Raw genomic sequence first — 18690 nt, 5'->3', positions numbered from 1 at the left:
CAGGGAGTAGCAGTGTCTGGTATCACTGCTCATACCAGTTGTTGGCAGTACTGGTTGTGTAGAAGTGAACATTCCAGCAGACACCCGTGAGTTACCACCAAATTGTGCCAGAGCTCCTGCAGGCTTCCTGCAGCTGTGAAGGGCTGGTAAAATGCTGTGTTTAATATTAGCACCTCTTCTGTGAGCAGTGAGCTTGCACTATCAATGCCTTAAATTGTAGGTTGTGATTTCTCAGTCCTAGATTCAGGTATATATTTTATAATAGACTTCATTGTGAGGGGATTAGGAAAAGAAACATTATAATTAATTTAAAAGTTTTTTTTATAGACTCCTAGAATGGTTTGGGATTGGAATGGACCTTAAAGATCATGAGCAGGGCCACCTTGACTATTCCAAGTTGCTCAGGGCCCTATCCAACTTGGCTTTAAACATTCCCAGGTGTGGGGCATCCACAGGTTCTCTGGGCAACCTCTTCCAGTGCCCACCTCTCAAACCTGTCCAAGTCCCTCTGGATGTCATCCCTTCCCTGCAGCATGTCTTTCATTCATCTTTATACCAATAAAGTGGATTGGAAATTAAGTTCTTGTAAGAAGCTGAGCAAATGATAAAAAGAGTTTTCCCAAGGAAATGTGTATTACCTAGGCTAGAAAGAGAAGATCATTATCGAGAGATTGTGATGTAGAACACTGAAGGGGGAAATGCAATAGGCAGTGGAGAGGTCACCACATCTCATGTGCAAACTTCATCTGGAATGAAGATAATGATCTAGGCTGTGGTTTCACAAGGATTTCAAACCAGAGTTTTGACCTTTTCAGTCTTTGTGCTTCAGTGCTTAGTTTGCTACCCACTGCTGAAGGTCTTTCCAGCTTTCTAGGCATAGCATCAGCACCTGTGCATAATGAACTGGATCCTCATCTTTTGTCACTTCTCAGTGAACAATTCTCTGATCAGGCTTCCTCTGCAGATGCAGAAGTGCTTATATAGCAGTCCTCTGTTGATTTTAATTCAATGAATTTGCTTAATTTTAAGTATGAAAAATTTCTGCACTAACAAATGCTGCAGGTTAACTGTAAATTGAGTGAAGTACCTACCTCATGTTTGGGAACTGCTGCCCTTATTATCATACATTTAGGAAGCATCAACTGAAATCAAGAGGCTGACAATAATAGTTTTCTGTCTACCTTCTCATAAATACGTGACTATAAGGGGCTCGCATCCAGTCAGTCATTTTCCTTTCTAGAGTCTGAGAAGTAAAGTAATTGGTTTTTACTAAGTTTGGCAATGCGTTTTCCATCACTATTTGAGAATTAATTTTTTCTGTCTACCTTCTCATAAATATGTGACTATAAGGGGCTCGCATCCAGTCAGTCATTTTCCTTTCCAGAGTCTGAGAAAGTAAAGTAATTGTTTTTTACTAAGTTTGGCAATGTGTTTTCCATCACTATTTGAGAATTAAGGTGTGTGCTTTTCCCCAAGACATGTTCTGGTTTGGTGCTAGCTGCAACCTTGAGTTACCTAACTTAGGACAGCTCTGGTCCTTAGTTGTGCTGGAAATACAAACAAATTCAAGTGATCCCTTCTGATCTTCTGAACCCAAGTGGCAGTGTTGAGGGAGCCTGGACATGGTAGTGACTGTGTGCTGTTAAATCACACCAATATTTTCTCAAAAGAAAGAGCAACTACTGTGTTTCATTACTGCTGACTTGTCAAAGTTTGTTTCCTCTGTTCTGATTACTGTGCTGTGCCTGACGCCTGCTGAATCAGGATAGTACAGTTCATGAAGAGAAATGATTATCAGGCATAACTGCATACTAATAAGGCTTTTATGATTTTGATGTGTTCCATGCATCTCTCTGAGACTGAAAGCAGGGGCGTTGGTTTGGAATCAGACATCAGTTTGACTGTGCTGACTCTGCCTTTGTCTTGCAGGAGTGGGTAGGAGAACGATGTCTCAAGTCCCTCTGTGAAGACAGCAATGACTTGCAGGATCCTGTCCTGAGCAGCACACAGGCCCAGAGGCTGATGCAGCTGATTTGTTATCCACACCGGCTCCTGGACAATGAGGAGGGAGAAAATCCTCAGCGGCAGAGGATTAAACGCATCTTACAGGTGCAGGCTGCTGGCAGAATCTGTGTCCTAGTAATTGCCTCATGTAATTGCAGCCCTCTGAGGGGTCTGACACTCGTGCTGGGACCTGAGGGTGTGGGTTGGTGTAGTCTGAACTGAGATAAGGCATTATGTGAAGTGTGTGTGTGTGTGTGTTCCAGAATTTGGACCAGTGGACCATGAGGCAGTCCTCGCTGGAGCTGCAGCTCATGATTAAACAGACAGCAAGCAATGTGAGTTTTTGCTCAGAGGGGATCATACAGGGGAGGATGAAGTGGCTGCTTGAGAGTTGGTGGGGAGGTGGCCTGGCAGAAGTGGGGACAGGGAGAAAGTAAACAATGAGGGAGTGAAAGCCAAGGCACAAAAGGAAGTCCTGAGACTCCAGGAGCAGCAGCCATGGGGAAGTTGGCAAACTGAGTTTGTACTGAATTGAAATATGAAAGCAGTAGGTGCTCTGAGAAGGACTTGACTTGTCTTTTTCTTCCCTACCTCCAGGAGATGAACTCCTTGTTAGAAAACATAGCGAAGGCCACCATTGAGGTATTCCAGCAGTCAGCAGAGACCAGCTCTGCTAGCTGTACTGGTAATGGAGTCAACAATATCAGCAGCTCGACAAGTGCTACACCTGCCAGCAACAAATCCAAACCCATCCTCAGGTAGGTGTAGAGCCAGCATGCAGCTCTGTTGTAGACAAGTCTGCATCTTGAATTGCATTGCAAACAGCTTTCCTCTCCTGTGTTGTCACAGCTCCCTGGAGAGATCAGGAGTGTGGCTGGTGGCCCCTCTGATTGCCAAGCTTCCAACATCAGTGCAGGGCCATGTGCTGAAAGCTGCTGGAGAAGAGTTGGAGAAAGGACAACATTTAGGGTCATCATCCCGCAAAGAGCGGGACCGCCAGAAGCAGAAGAGGTGAGTCCAGGGGAAAGGGCAGGCAGTGTTTGCTGTGCTGATCCCAGCCTGGCAGTGCAGCTCCTTCTCTGTTCTCTCACAGCATGTCCCTCCTGAGCCAGCAGCCATTTCTGTCACTGGTGCTGACATGCTTGAAAGGTCAGGATGAGCAGCGGGAAGGCCTCCTCACCTCTCTGTACAGTCAGGTCCAGCAGGTAGGGCTCTTGTTTCTCCCCTCACTTTCCTCAGGAGCTCGCCCCTCCAGCAGACAGGCTCTGGAGCATGGCCTCAGGATGTTGCTTGTCTTAGTCTGTTTGATGTAGGGAGCTTGAGCTGACCATTTCTGAGTCACCAGACACTGGATGGTACAAGCTGCTCTCTCTAAGCTTTAGCATACAGCTGGTGAGGTCTGTCCTCTCTTCTGTATTTCTTAGATTGTTACAAATTGGCGAGAAGATCAGTACCAAGATGACTGCAAAGCCAAGCAGCTGATGCATGAGGCCTTGAAGCTGCGGCTGAATTTGGTGAGCAGTTGCAGAAAAAGAGCTGAACCATCTGGGGTGAAGAGTTGTCTGCCTTTTTTTCCTTTGGAACAAGCACATACTGGAGGGTCTATATATGTCCTGAGGCAAGGAAGTATGAGAGACACTTGTGCTGCTTCTAGGTCTTGGGCCCTGAGTAGGACAGGGTGTATGAATAAACTCCCTTGCTCTGTTTCATCAGGATGAAATCCAGAGACTTGGTCTCTTTTGTAGATGTGCCTTCCCCTTTGAATGCCTTTGCAGCCCACAGCACTACTACTTGCATCTGAGGTTTGGCTGCTGACAGCAGTCTCCCTCAGCTCTCAGTAGGAATTAAATCCCTTTAAACCTGGTTTAAGCTCCTTTCTCACTTCAAAATCTCTGTGTTTCTTGATGTCCTTGTGACTAAATTCCCTTTCTCTGCCAGGTGGGAGGAATGTTTGACACAGTCCAACGCAGCACACAACAGACAACTGAATGGGCCGTGCTTCTCCTGGACATCATCAGCAGTGGCACTGTGGACATGCAGTCCAACAAGTAACTTGCATTCTGACTTCTGGTCTATACACCTCCCAAGGCAGGCAGTTAGCATGGCCCTGTTTCTCATGTGAGCTGGCTGTTTCTGTAGATGGTCTGTCAGAAATGACAGCTGAAAGAGACTTCAGAGTAATAGCAGGCTACAACTTAGGTCCTGATAGCTGAGTGCACTCTGCCATATTCAGAACAAACTTGGCTTTCCAGATGCAGAGGATACACAGGGGAGAGCTGAGTCTGCTTTTCAGAGGTGCTGAATGGATACAGAGGAGTCCAGTCTTAATCTGTGATACTGCACCTAATTCAAGTGGGAGTAAAACTCAAGTGTGGTGTGTAAGGAAAAGGAGGATTAGTGTGGGAGGTTATTCTGAGGACTGACACTTCTAAATGTGGGTGGAAGTCTTGCAAATTTAATAGTGTTTGGTGTTACAATGATGGCAGATGCTTTTTATCAGTTTTTCAGGTGACTGACCTTTCTGCTCTGACCAACAGTGAGCTCTTCACCACCGTGCTGGACATGCTGAGTGTTCTCATCAATGGGACCCTTGCTGCTGATATGTCCAGCATCTCTCAGGGCAGCATGGAGGAGAACAAGCGGGCCTACATGAATCTTGTCAAGAAACTCAGGGTGAGGGACACCAGGCCCTGTGTGGGGACTAGAGTGGGCTGTGTTGTGGTTGTTCAGCTATGCAGATTTACTTGTTCGTGTGTATCATGAACAGTGCCTATCCTGTTTCTGTTGTTTAGATGAAGTAGTGAGGGTGGCCCCTGTGACTCTGTACATCTGAAGGGTGCAAAGGTGAAAAGTAATGCAGGGATGGAGGCCAACACCAGAAGAGGCATAGGTGGGCTTTGGATGGTTTTTTCTGAAAAATTCTTCAAGTCCTCTTTGTTCCACTTGTGCAGAAGGAGCTGGGGGACCGTCAGTCTGACAGCCTGGAGAAGGTGCGGCAGCTCCTGCCACTTCCCAAGCAGACCCGAGATGTCATCACCTGTGAACCTCAGGGATCCCTCATTGACACTAAAGGCAATAAAATAGCTGGCTTTGATTCCATCTTCAAGAAGGAGGTAAGTGAAGCATTTTTGTCTGTATCACAGCTCCTGAGTGCAGGTGTCACCTTGTCCTCTGATGCCTTAAGTCTGCACAGCTTGGGAGGCATCTGTATGCAGTGCCTCATTCCCTGACGAGCCTGAAGAGGCTGGCTGCACGCAGACAAGCTGGCACATAACCATGTCCAAAAAGGGCAGAGCTGGGGTGTTAATGCTTGGTGATAGCATGCTGCTGTGACCTGAGATCTTAACTAAATTTGGGGGTTGTATTTATGGTTATATGAAGTGTAAAGAGAAACACATAATCCCTGTCACGTAAGTTAATGGCAGAGCCAGTGTACAGGAGGCTGCCAGAGATGGAATGAAGGAGACTAGACAGTTGTTGATGAAGGCTTTTAGAAATGACTGCTTTGCCACCTGGAGGAGCAAGGACCATTAGCAAGGGCTCAGACTGTTTACTGAGAGATCTGGATTAGAGCCTGAAGAAAGGACAGAGTTACCTGTATGCTCGTAGGAGCAACAACAGGGACTTGAAGGTTCTTATCTCTTTTGCTTTACAGGGTTTGCAAGTTTCTACAAAGCAGAAGATTTCTCCTTGGGATCTTTTTGAGGGTTTGAAGCACTCAGCCCCACTCTCCTGGGGATGGTTTGGGACAGTCCGGGTGGATCGCAAGGTGTCCAGGTTCGAGGAGCAGCAGAGGCTTCTTCTGTATCACACACACCTGAAACCCAAGCCCCGCAGTTACTACCTGGAGCCTTTGCCACTGCCTCCCGAAGAGGAAGAGCCTCCTACGCCTGTGGCTTTAGAGCCAGAGAAGAAAACTGCAGAACCAGCCAAGGCTGATAAAACAAGCTCCAATCCTGCCGCCTCCACTGAGGAACGCAAGAAAAAACAGAGCAAAACCAAGAAACGCAACCAATCTGCCAGCAAAACTGAGGTAATGGAATTTCCAGCAGCTCTGGATGTCCCATGGCCACCACTCCTAATCACAAAACACTCCCTAGAGTCTTTCTGAGGAGCCTGAGAGTGGTGTTGTGGTGAAGATGTGATGTGTTTCCTCTCAGCTGGGAGTACTGGAGCTTTATCCTGCTCTCTAGCTTGGGGCAAGGCAAACACTTAATCCCTGATGGGAGGAAAGGAGTCTGCCCAGCTCAGATAACATCCTTGGCTTCCTCCTGTGGACCTTTCAACCTTTTAACAGTCTTCCTCGATTCATGAACTCCCAGTGCACGTTGATTTTTCATACTGCTTTGTCTTTGCAGGACTTTGTGTTGGGCCCTAGCCGAGGGGTTACATATGGAGTTGGAATGCCTACGGATCTCTTGCATCACCAGTCAGGAAGCACCATGTCAAGGCTGGCATATGGGCAATCACCCGTGGGTCTCTATGCCCAGAATCAGCCTCTTCCAGCAGGTAGGTGCACCAGAGAGCCAAAAATATTTCACCTCTTTGGGAGCCTTTTCTGTGAGATGGTCCTATGCAGGTCCCTGCACCTTCTCCTTCTGCCTGTCATGTCTAGGTACAGTGATGAGCAGTCATTCTGGAGCTGTGAGGTGCAGCAGTAGCTGTGACTGCTCTGCCTGTTTCTCTTCCTCTTGCAGGTGGCCCTCGCCTGGATACATCCTACAGACCGGTACGCATGCCACTGGGAAAACTGGTTCAGAGTCGCCCTCCCTACAGTGGTGTGCTGCCTCCAGGGATGGGCAGCATGATGGGCATTGACCCCTCCTACAAGCCAGCAGTGTACAGGCAGCAGCCTCCAGTGTCCCAAGGACAGATACTGAGGCAGCAGCTGCAAGCAAAGTTGGTAAGTCAGAGCTGTGCTCTTGCTGACTCCACAGTGTAGCAGGCCGGGCTGGTTGGTGGTGTCCCTTTTACCCAGAGCTGCCCAACTCTGTATCTGCTCTTGGAATATGTTATTTCTTGTGTCTGCTTTGTGGGCCCATGTCACTAACAGTTGGAGGAGGTTGTCACAGGGTGGCCACTGGGGAATGAGAGGGGCATGTTGTACCTGGGGGTGGCAGGTTTTTTAGTGGCCTTTTTGTCCCAGGTCAGGGTGAGACAGAAGTCATGAGTATGTGCCTGCTGTGCAGCAACCTCATAAGTTTAGCAGTGAAACCACTTGTCTGGTTTAGTGGGAGCTGCTGAGAAGAGAAGCAGCAGTGTTCCTGCCCTTTGGAGATGTTGGAAAAAGCACTTCTCTCTTGCCTTCCAGCAGGGCCAGGGCATAATGGGCCAGCAGCCCGTGCGCCAAATGGCTCCAACCCCGTCTTACGGAGCACTGCAACCCTCCCAGGTAAGTGGCAGTGACTGCAGGGACAGCTGGAATCTGGCTCCAGCACAGGGCAGCAGCTGTGTTCTTGCTGCTCAACCTGAAAGCTCTTGGCCCTTCTCCCTAATGAGCTTCCCTGTGACAGTATTTACAGGAGGCTGATATCCTGTGTTCTGTATTCCTTTTCACCCCATGACTAAACAAGGCCTTTTTGTTTCATTTCAGGGTTACACTCCTTATGTCTCCCACATAGGCCTTCAGCAGCACCCCTCCCAGTCAGGCACGATGGTACCTCCTACCTATTCTGGTCAGCCCTATCAGAATTCCCACCCCAGCTCTAATCCTGCTCTAGTGGATCCTGTTAGACAGATGCAGCAGAGACCAAGTGGCTACGTGCACCAGCAGGCCCCTGGCTATGGGCACACCTTGAGCAACACACAGAGGTACCTCCTGCCCTATGGGATGTTAATAAGCTCTGTTTCATTAATGGTTTCCCTGTTTTGCTAGCACAACTCTGACAGCAAACTGAAAACCCTGTTCTCCATGCTGTACTTTGCTTCCTCAGAGAAACATCTTTATCCAGCTTTCTGTCCAGGGAAGAAACAGATAGGATGAAATTTGGAAATGCTAGTTGTAGGGAAGAAACTGTGTTACTAGTCACTCCATGCTGTACTTTGCTTCCTCAGAGAAACATCTTTATCCAGCTTTCTGTCCAGGGAAGAAACAGATAGATAGGATGAAATTTGGAAATTATGGTTGTAGGCAGGAAACTGTGTTACTAGTGCGAGAAAGATGGCATAGAAAAGTATGAGGAAAAATTACATGGGAAAGTCATAGTTTTGGTTTTAAATCTAACCATCAGATCACCATCAAAGGGCTCAATCTGAGATTTCCATTGTTCCTGAGCAGGCATAAATCCAATGGGAAAGCCATGCAGAACAGTGGGATGATGGCTGTTACTTAGGGCTTCTAGAAAAACAGCTTGTATTAAACCCTGGAGAGGCCTTAGTGTCCCTCACCTTTCTGCAGAGACAGCATGGATTGCAGGGGGCTGTTTGGCTGTCTCACTGATGTCAGAAGTTGTGTTTGGATTAAAGGAAGCTGGCTGCCTGTGAATCCTTTACTCCATGAGCTTGTCCTTTCCTGTTGCAGGTTTCCTCATCAGTCAATACAGCAGACCCCCATGATGAGTGGGATGAACCATTTGGGTCCCCAGGGAGTCCCCTCAGGAATTCGACCCAGCCAGATCCTTCCTGACCAACAGCAGCAGCAGTACCTGAGGCAGCAGCAGCAGCAACAGATGCTGAGGGTGAGTGGTTGCTGACAGGAGGAAGGCTGCAGCACCTGGAGGAGGCTTGCTTACCTCTGCCCCTCTGTGTCAGGAAGGATGTCACTCTGTTGGAGGCTGTCTGTGGTAATTTGCTAGGCAGTTCTCCCTTCCTTAGAGCTGACCACTCCTGATGGAGATTCCTGCTGCACTGCCTTGTGCCAGTCACCCAGCATGAGCTAAAAGTCTGTTCTGTGTCTGGCCTCTGTCCCACCTCTTCCTGCTCCAGCTGAGCCAGTAGACTGTGCAGAAAGTTAGCTGTTTACAAGTGTGGCAGGAGCTAGAAACGAAGTGAAAAGCCCCCTGTCCACAAAAGAGCAGGAAAGTTGTTCAAGATCATCTTTAGGGGCATATCTGCATTTCTCAAGATCAAAATAAGTATTGGTTCATTTCCATTGGCAAAAAATCTGGCATGAATCAGTCCATATATTCCATTTCTTACAGCAGATGGTGAAAAACTGATCCAAAGCCAACTGTTAGACCCAGCTCTCTAGGTTCAAAGAAGATCACAAAGCATGAGTCAACAGACATGGATTCCATGCATTTGCATTATGATCTTATGAACATTAAATTCTTACATGAAATAAAGATACATTTCTAGGAATTGTAGAAATGTATTGAATTGCCAGAGAAACCAGAGAAGCACAAACAGTTTAATTGGTGAATGCAATGCCTTATGACAAGGCCTAGCAAACCTGTGGAATATGGGGAGACTTTACATGGCACAGAGTGCTGAGTCTTTTTGTTCAGAGAGTGGCCTGAGCGAGACAGTGGTTCCTGCAGAGAGCTGCAGTCAGCAGTATCTGAGAATTGCTGCCTTGCACTGGACAAGAGAGCTGCCTCTGGCATGGTCAGCAGCTTTTAGTCCTTTTGATAAGTAGCACCCCCTGACTATTCACTTTGAGTTTCTTTTAGCATTCTCCATCACTCATATTTAGAAGAACATGCCTGAGACAAATTGCTAACACTTCTCCTAGCTCAGTAACTTCATGTATACCTTCAGCTTTTGGCTGACTTTGCTTGGTTGCTTAAAAAACCCACAAAGGTGGAGTGCCCCAGCTATCCCACTACTGACTCCTGCTGTGTTACCTGAGGTGTGCCTGCTGACTTTCATGATGCAGTGGCTTGTGGAAAGGATGGGTGGCCTTTTGATTTGTCTTATGTGGGTTGTTAGACAGCTGCTGCAGGGAGGTGGGACATGAAATTGGTATCCTGGCTCATGTAGTCACTCATGTGCTTTCTTGTGTACCCAGGTTGCAGCAGCATGTCAGGAACCTGTGACCAAAGTGGTATAAGTTGGAAGGCTGTTCTAGAAAATCACTCCCTTTGAATTTGAATCCTTGGTCCACTGAATCCTTGATCCAATGTGTTCATGACTGGTTCTTGTGTGACCTATTATTGTCCACTGTGTCCTGTTTACTGGATGTTCTTTCTCACTGTTATTTACCCAATGTACATTCCTAGGAAGCACTTGCAGTTTCCAAAGGTCAGGGTTTTCTAACCTTCTTTCATAAGACACTGTTCCTTCTCCTGATTGTATTTTTGTTTGTTTTCTGAGTCTGCTCAAGGTTTGAACCTTGTCCTTTTGAGCCAGTGGCTGGAACTGTACCTACCATCACCACGTTGGTGTGTATCTTCTGATAACATTAGTATTTTTTTATTTCTGCTAGGAATTATTTTTTTCTAGAGAGTTAAAATCTGCTTTGACAGATGGGAGAATTGTCTGAAAATTAGGAGAAGTTAAAAACCTTGAGATTTCTGGGTATGTTCTGACTCCAACACACTGAATATTATTCTCAGCATAACTAATTCTGTAAACATTTGGTTTTGAGCACTGAATCCAGTTTTATCCACATCCTTTTATTGAAGTGTAACACCAGCTGTCATGAGTGGCAGGAAAGGACAGCAAGATAGATTGAAGAGTTGGGGGACATGATTGAGAAGGAAAGTCTGAAATAGCTGGATGTGTTGCATTAGAGAGACAAAGACAACAGGAGAGATAAGTCTCTAAATTTTTTATCTTAAAAAGAAATTAGAAAAAATACCCTTATCTCTTCTTATCCCTAGGCTGTAGGACCAGAAATGGCCTTAAAACACAACACGTGAAATTCAGGGTAGAGATTAGGGAAAACTCCAGTAGTAGGAGCTGACCTGGAGTGGATTGTGTAAGGAGATTATAGGAGCTATGTTGCTACCTCTGAAAAGAATCTGAGAATGAGTCAGGCAAATACTCATTATTCATTATTGCTGATCTTAACCAGGAGGCAAAAGATGAAGCAGCCAGCCTTTTGAGTCTTTAGTTTTCTTTTCTTGCACCTTGTTTGCTCAAAGTAATGACCAGTAGACTGGGAGTTCTCTTCCTGTCATCTGTCAATACCTCATCTTGCAGAAAACTTTGTTGCTGTCCCTGTATTTCTTGCCATTCCTCAGCCTGGGGTGGAGTCCTGGTGAAATTTGAGTGATTTAGGTACCTGTAAGGAAAATGGTGCATGAGGTGTTTTACTCCATGGAGCGTCATTCCTCCTGAAGCCCTCGGTGTGCCCCGGTGCTGTGTGCCTTCCCCTGATGGTCCCTTCTCTTTTGTCTTCGCAGCAGCAACAACAACAGCAGCAGCAACAGCAGCAGCAGCAGCCGCAGCCACCACAGCCCCAGCCCCAGCAGCAGCCCCAGGTGTCCACAGTGCCTCAGCCACAGGCGCAGGGCCAGCCCCCGGGGCTGGGGATGCAGGCTCTTCCCCCCCAGCAGCCCATTGTGAGTGTTCCCCCGCAGGCACAGGGACGTGACAGCCCAGCACAGAGCCAGCAGTGCTCCCCCTGCACCCCCCTTTCTCCCTCCCTGAGCTTGCCAGGGCTGTGTGAACGCTGAGGCTGCCAGCCAGGTGGTGTGGCTATAACTGTGTTTCTCTCTTTACAGTTCCAGCGCCAGGGCCTTCAGCAGACACAGCAGCAGCAGCAAACAGCTGCTCTGGTTCGACAGCTTCAGCAGCAGCTTTCCAGTAAGCCTGAGTGTTCTTGATCCTGTTGCTAGTCTCCTCCCTGCTGTTTTCTGTTGCAGGTACTCTGGTGTAGAGAAGCGAGGCTGAGCCAGACTGTCTGTCTGAGGACATAAATTATGCTGGCAGGGAGGTGGCATCAGGACTTAGAGCTACCAGCCCAAGGGGGCACAGCAGCAGGGAGGGCAGTGCTTGCCAGGTTGTGAACAACCTTCCAGACCTTCCTTCTGCTGCCTGCAGAGGGACAAGGGAGCTGAGCCTTTGTAGGGATTGCCACACAGCTTTCCTGAAAGGATCCAGTGTGCAGCTTTAAAATCATCTGGGGGTATTTTCTCTGCTGCAGGTGACCTCTGAGGGCCACAGGGAGGCTGTAATCGTGGAGCAGTCACTTGGTGGATGACCCAGAGACTCTGTGGTTGTGTTGTGAGCCAGACAAGACTTCTTGGAGGCAGGAGGAGTACTCTAGGCAGTGTAGCTGCACACTTGCTGTGTTTGTGGTGGTCACAGCAGGGTAATGGCATAGATGTTTTTCAGTCTGGCACTGTATTCCTATAATCTGTATTGAATTACTGGCTGGAGGATCACAATATTCAGGGTCTATGCTGTTCCCTTTGAATTGCCTGCTGTCAGTGTCTTCTGTCACCTTACTGGCTTTTCTGCTGTAAAAATGGCAGAAATGCTATGAAAATTCTGAGAAATGGACAGCACAGTTGATGGTTTTTTGTTTTATTTTGCACCGAGAGTGAGACTGTGCCAGATCTGGTAATGTGTGGAGTGGAGGACTTGGAAACTGTGATTATACTTGTTCCCTGATGGAAAATTCTTAGTCCTTGTGGCCAAAAACCTCCCCAAACCAGGTTTTAATGTGCAAAGCTTCCCACTAGCCTGATTCACAAATGATAAGTCTGTGCCAAAGGATCTCAGCTGGGACCTTCAAATATAGGAAGACCTTGTATAAGAATCTGAACACAGCAAAGCAGCCATATTTTTGTAGCCTTCTGTACAGCAAATGGAGCTGTTGTATCTGGAATAGATGTGTGGGTCCCATGCAGCCTTGTGTCAGCATTCAGCTTCCGTGCTGCCTTCTTGGGTTTGCATCACCTCCCCCTGGAAATATCTGGAGTTCTCATTTGTAGTGTCAGGGGTGGAGTGGAAAGCAGGAAGGTAAACCAAGACCAGTGTGCACAGGAGGGGGACAGGGGTGTTTTGGGCCCAGGATGGCTCCAGGGTGTTCCTGAATGTCCAGAAGAGTTGAGAAGGCAGCAGGCCAGCAAGGTTACACTCATCTCCTTTAGTGGCTTGGGTCACACATGCTGATGTTCATGTTCAGGGAAAAGAACAACACAATTTTATGTATTGGACAGTACTCATATATACTGTGAGCTCTGTAAATCACAGAATGGCAGTCCCAGCAGTTTGGAAGTTCTTGAGGTTCTTGAATGTGACTTTACCATGTTTCCTGCTTTTGTGCCATCTGGAAGTCCTTTGAGCCTGTATGGACATACTGACAGGAAGCCAGGGATATTTTCTCTGAAACCTTTGATTTCTGGGAGTGCTTTAGGATAAGTGACACTAGCTAGCTCAGCAGCTTGTATGGCTGCAGAAATTTTCTAGTTTTATACAGCTGACTTTCTTTCAAAATCAGAAACAATTAATCCATAAACTCATCCTCCCAGCTGCTTGCCACCTTCCAGGGCTTTGTTGTGGTCTTCCAATTCCACCATGAGGGATGGAGAGATTTTTCCTGGAAACTCCAGGCTCAGGCAGATCTGCAGCACAGGGAGTACCATAGTGGTTATATTTTCCTTCTCGTGGCCTGTGACACTCCTCATACTGCACTGGTGATGTGGGGAGGGGAATCTCTTTTCTGAACTAGACCTTGTGACTGTTTAACTCTGTCTTGACCTCAACAGATACACAGACACAGCAGAACAACAACCCATTTGGACGCTACTGACCTGTGGCACTTCAGCCTGATTCAGGAGGGAGACATCACTGTGGATGGATACAGCCTCTTCAGCCTGACCCACTCTGGGGCAGCCCCCACCCTGTGTCCTTGTGTCCCCCAGTGCTGCTGCTGTCTGTCCCACAGGGAGATGCCAGGAGGAGCATTTTATTGTACAGAGAAAGTGTTTTTACTATCCAATTTCTACAAATGTTTATGGAGATCCCTTGTGGCTGATAGTCTCCCTTCCCACTTTGGTTTCAGTTTTTACTCAGTTTTTAGTATTTTTGTTAAAATAATGATTAAGACATTGTAAAATTTTGTACTTTATTTATACCAGATGAACTCCATACTGCAGACATTCTCGGATGAATACAGAGAGCTTACTTTGCAAACTGAGTGTGTATTCAGAGCCTGCCTTTCCTCCTCAGCATTCTTCCCAGTACAGCCCAGCAGCACCCTCCACACATGGTCTTCATCTCTTCCTCAATAGAACTAATGTCTGCATTTTCAGCTTTTGTGAAGGCTAAACAATTTTTTTGGGAGGGAAGGCTCTTCCCTGTTTATTTCATAAGCTGGTGTTCACACACTTGCAAAGGTTTGTGCAAGCTTTGTAGGATTTTTATGTTGATTTAGGGCTTTATTGGTAGTCCTGTTGCATGTGCTGCCAGGACACGGGTATAAAATGAAGAAGGACTTCTACTGCAGGGTAATTCTGAGCTCTAACCAGCCCAGCTTCCCCCACCACAGCAGTTACAGAGATGCTCAAGCTCCTTGCCTCTGCAGTCTAGGAGGAGCTGCAGACTGAATGCACTCGTATTGCTGCTTTTTGCTTCTCATCACAGCAAGGTTTGGCTGATAAGCACCAAGGCTCCTATGTTAGCTCCTTCCTGACAGCCAGGCTGCTTTCTCTGCATGGGAAATGTGCATTCTGAACTTGTGCCCTGCTTAGTGCAGCCTGCTGGCAGGAGGTCTGATCTTGGTGCTTGCTACTCCTGCTGTCTGTTGAAGCTGGAAGCCACCAGCACCTTTCTTGTCTCTTGGGTTCTTCCTCAGGCATTGGACCTGTGGTCCCTGTGGTAGCTTTGCTTGACCAGCCTCGTCCTTCTGTCCCATCTGTGTGGGATAGGGTGAGGCCTCAAGGACTCAGCAAGGAGCTGCACCTGATCTTCATCTGAGGGCAGACAGTTCTGGAGGGTGGGACACCTGATGAAGGCAAGCTCAGGGAGCTCTGAGGGCTGGCAGTGCCCCTTGTCCTTGTTGATGGGCTGGTGTCTGCTGTCCCAAGAACTCCCTTTCCTCAGTGGGAGTACATGTGAAGCTGCTCTCTGGGGCTTGCTTGGCACTACACCCTCTGCCCTGCTTGTCCCCTGCCCCTATGCCAGGCTCTTGCCGTGTGGCTGCAGGACCATTGGAAGGCATTGCTGGCCAGGCCTGACGGAGGGGACCGAGTTGTGCATGAGAACAGGGGCTTGCTCCCTCTGTGCACCCCTGCTTGTCCCTTCCATGCCGGCTGTTGCGCTCCCCCTGTCCCAGGCTGCCCTGGCCAGGGACTCTGCTTGCCGGCACCCGTGCTCGGTGACCCCGAGCTGGCAGCCCTGCTGCTGGCATGGCTGTGCCAGCCCGCCCCAGGCTGCCCTGGCCAGGGACTCTGCTTGCCGGCTCCCGTGCTCGGTGACCCGAGCTGGCAGCTGGCATGGCTGTGCCAGCCCCACCCTGCTCGGCCCGGTGCCTGCGGCAGGCGGCCTCTGTTCCCCCGGTGCTGCCAGGGACCCCGGGCCCTGTCCGTGCCCGCGCCATGCCCCTCAGCCTGCTGAGCACGGTCATGGCCGCCAGCCCCCTCCCCTGCCGGCCCTGGCGGCGCTGAGCCTGCGCCGAGCGGCATCTTGGCTGCTCCTTCTGCATGGCCGGAGCTGCGAGGGGAGGCTCTGCAGCAGCCGGAGCGGGCCCGGAGCGGCGGGCCCGGGCTGGCCGGACAGGCTGGGGGGCGGCCCTCGCACGGCAGCTGCGGGGACACGGGAATGCTGCAGTGCGAGGGCACCAGCCGGGAGCTCTGAGCGGGGGATGTGGGAAAAGCACCCCAGGAGAAAGGGGGTGACTTGTCCCTTCCTGCGGCCAAGTGCCACGGCACCCTTTATCGCACGGGCCAGCAACAGGGCTGCCCTGCTCTTCCTCTGGCAAAAGGCTTCCCCAGCTGTGTCAGCTGCTTGGCAGGCCAGCTCTGTGTGGGATGAGCGGCACTCCAGAGCTCTGCTGTGGTGACAGACGCCGGGCTGCCACGGTGCCCAAGATCCCGCACAACCCTCGGGGGCTGCCCAGAGGTTTCCAGTGGGTGCAGGAGGTTCCAGGGACCGTGGGGAGCGGTGCAAGAGCTGGTCACAGCACGGGGCTGTCGCTGAGCCTGGCTGCCTTGCAGCTGCTGCGCTGCACATCAGCACTGAGCCGCGGCCGGTCTAAGCGGGTCTGACAGCTTCCAGCCCTTCTGCTCCTTCTCCGAGTCGTGGCTAAACGCTGCTTGTGACAGAGCCAGAGGCAACCGGGGGCATTTTAATACACACTGCCCATTGAGTAATGCACACAGCTGCCCTGCTGCGGCCAGCAGTGCAGGGAGGGGTGGTGCGGGGTGTGCCTGTTCCATGCTGGGAGATGCCACGCGGGCTGTGCCCAGCCTCTGAGGAGAAACCCGAGACTGCAACAAATCTGGATGCACTGGGGGGATGGATGGGCTGAGGGAGGCTCTGCCCTACACACCCACCCCACCCAGCAGCCTGGCACAGAGGGTCCCCATGGACCATAGCCTGGGCAAGGGTGGCTTGTCAGGCACTGTCAGAACTGGTGTTGTGCAAGAAAATCGATCACTGCTCAGTCAAGCAACTGAAGCTGGGCGTGGAGCAGCTGTGTGAGTACCCAGCTCTCCTGCAGTGCTGGTGCTGGGGAGTGGGCCACGAGGCACCGCTGCAGCCCTGCCTTGTGACCCCATCCTTGTTTTGTTGGACCCAGGGAGCTATGCCTGATACCCTGTCTGTGGCAGGGCAGCTCAGCATCGGTCCAGGGCCCCCTTCAAGATGCTGCTCAGAGTCAATGAGCCCTGGAAAGCACAGGGCAGGGTTGTGCAGCCAGCCCAGGCAGTGCTGGACCATGTTGCTTGCTCAACGGCATAGTGGGTGGCAGCTTGCAGCTCACATATATATATATATATATATATATATAAAATACGGTGAGCTATATTGGTATGCCCTATATACATTGATACATTGATACATCGTGTGTATAACAGGCCAGCAACAGAATCAGTCAAGCTGCCGACCACCCATAAGCAGTCCCTGGGAGAGGCAGCAGGGCAGGAGAAGCAGGAAAGCTCTGCAGCAGCAGCTGGAAGGCACCGGGGTGGGTGAAGCACAGCCTGCACTGGGTGCAGGGATCTCTCTGCCACTGCACATTCACAGATTCAGTGCAGGTGCCGGAGGTGTGTGGGAGAGTTGAAATTAATTGCTGCCCTTCAGATGCTGCTATGCAAACATCTTAAACAGGAAACGGTGCCTGTGCTGTGGAGGCATCACAGCTGATGCTACCTTGGCAATGGCAGAGGGAGGCAGCAATCAGATACATCCATCAAGACCCAAATCCATGCCCTGCTTCAAATGATTTCTGTAATCCCATCAGGCAAGACTGAAACATTGCTACGGGCAGCGGCAGGCTGTAGGAGAGGCGGCTCCTGCCAGGAGGCCATGAGTGGGAGGGGAAAATACCCCCATGCTGGGAGGGGGAACGGCAGAGGTGCTGGCTCTGGCTGCGCGGTGCTGCTGGGAGCCCATGGGTGGCTGCTGAGACTGAAGCCCGGTGCGTGGCAGGGCTGGGGTGGGGCACCCCACACCGAGCACTGAATCCTCCCCAGAGCCGCTGGGCACTGCGGAGCCCTGCGAGAGGCGGGGAGCGCTGCCCTGGCTGGGGGAACCTGCGGGGCTGAAGGGTGCTCCAGCCGCTCTGGGGTGTGCCGGGCAGCACGGCCCGGGCCATGGCTGGGAAGGGACCCTGGCGGAGTGGCTGGGACAGGCTGCAGAGGGCTGAATGCACGGGGCCGTGCGGGATGCCCGGGATGTCCCCACAGACGGGGTGCTTTACTGGGGTGCTGCGGGGTGCCCCGGGCTGTGCAGGTGTCCCGGTCGGGAAGGCGGGGGTGACCCCCTCCGCCCAGGGCCGATAGCGGGGCAGTGCCGGTGCCGTGAGCGGGGCAGGTTTGGGGGCCTGGGGGGACACTGGGGTGCAGGTGCGGCTGGTGCCGGTACCCGGAGGGCGCGGTGCCGGACTGCGCGGCGCTCGGCGGGTGCGGCATCCCCTGGGCGCAGCGAGCAGGGCGGTGCGGGACCGGGCCGGGGGTTAACGGGTGGGGCCGAGCGCGGCGGCGGCGGTAACGGCGAGGGTTAACGGGGCCGGATGAGCGGCCGCGGCGAGCCGGCGGGTTGCCATGGCGACGTGCTGAAAGGGGGATTGTGCGCCCGCCTCAGCTGCGCGGCCCGCATCCCGGCCCCCGCCCCGCATCCGCCCGGCACCGCTCGGCCCGGCCCGGCACTGAGCGGGCAGCGCGGCTGCAGCGCTTCGCTCCAGGGAGCTGCGATCCTCCCCGGGGCTGTGGGGTGTCTGTGGTGTGGTGTGGGTACGGGGGGTGCTGCTGTAGGTCCTGCGGGTGGGTTGTTTGGGGTGCAAGGATGCTCGTGGTGCTGACAGGCATGAGGCTGCTGTGTGAGCATCCCTGGGTCAAGGGCAGGCAGGAGATCCCCTTGGCTCAGTTTATTTGGCATAGCATTAGGAATGACATTAGCCATTGGGCTCCTGGAGTGAAAGGACATTCCCTGTTTCCCTCTTGGGCCAGGGACTGAGTTTGAGGCAGGCTTGCTGTCAAGCAGCTGGCCATACTCACCCCTGAGAGGGGCACCAGGCCAGATGTCCATTCATCGGTCTCCCCATCTGTCCCTGAGTGGGGTGTAGGGGGTGCTGGTGGCCCCAGCACGCACGCTGTTGCTGGATCTGGCAGCCTTCACCTGAGCTTGACTCGT

At 51.0% G+C, this 18690-nt stretch overlaps 2 protein-coding genes across 5 annotated transcripts in view; both read left to right on the top strand.

The window, feature by feature from the left end:
• Positions 1–14031, top strand: part of MED12 (mediator complex subunit 12) — a 35166-nt gene extending 21135 nt beyond the window's left edge. Inside the window, exons 27-44 of one of the 4 annotated variants that reach the window (XM_039717320.1) lie at positions 1930–2109; positions 2268–2339; positions 2602–2762; positions 2854–3015; positions 3098–3209; positions 3429–3518; positions 3943–4052; positions 4542–4677; positions 4956–5117; positions 5660–6037; positions 6363–6513; positions 6702–6907; positions 7316–7396; positions 7598–7815; positions 8525–8681; positions 11304–11450; positions 11613–11694; positions 13605–14031. In XM_039717320.1, the coding sequence (XP_039573254.1) occupies positions 1930–2109; positions 2268–2339; positions 2602–2762; positions 2854–3015; positions 3098–3209; positions 3429–3518; positions 3943–4052; positions 4542–4677; positions 4956–5117; positions 5660–6037; positions 6363–6513; positions 6702–6907; positions 7316–7396; positions 7598–7815; positions 8525–8681; positions 11304–11450; positions 11613–11694; positions 13605–13648 (2649 nt within the window). In that variant the 3' untranslated portion in view covers positions 13649–14031. The remainder of the gene's footprint in view (positions 1–1929; positions 2110–2267; positions 2340–2601; positions 2763–2853; positions 3016–3097; positions 3210–3428; positions 3519–3942; positions 4053–4541; positions 4678–4955; positions 5118–5659; positions 6038–6362; positions 6514–6701; positions 6908–7315; positions 7397–7597; positions 7816–8524; positions 8682–11303; positions 11451–11612; positions 11695–13604) is intronic. The other 3 variants (XM_039717323.1, XM_039717322.1, XM_039717324.1) reach the window with 3 other exon arrangements.
• A 3425-nt stretch (positions 14032–17456) lies between these two features.
• The window catches only part of NLGN3 (neuroligin 3), a 37931-nt gene continuing 36697 nt past the window's right edge, over positions 17457–18690 (top strand). Inside the window, exon 1 of the mRNA XM_039717511.1 lies at positions 17457–17476. The gene's annotated coding sequence lies outside the window, so the exon portion shown is untranslated. The remainder of the gene's footprint in view (positions 17477–18690) is intronic.

Source organism: Passer montanus, unplaced genomic scaffold (genome assembly GCF_014805655.1).
Source record: "Passer montanus isolate IOZ18808 unplaced genomic scaffold, ASM1480565v1 scaffold38, whole genome shotgun sequence".
In the NCBI taxonomy this organism is placed as follows: Eukaryota; Metazoa; Chordata; class Aves; order Passeriformes; family Passeridae; genus Passer; species Passer montanus.
The sequence above is the reverse complement of the archived record's forward strand: the minus strand, read 5'-3'. Positions and strand labels throughout refer to the sequence as shown.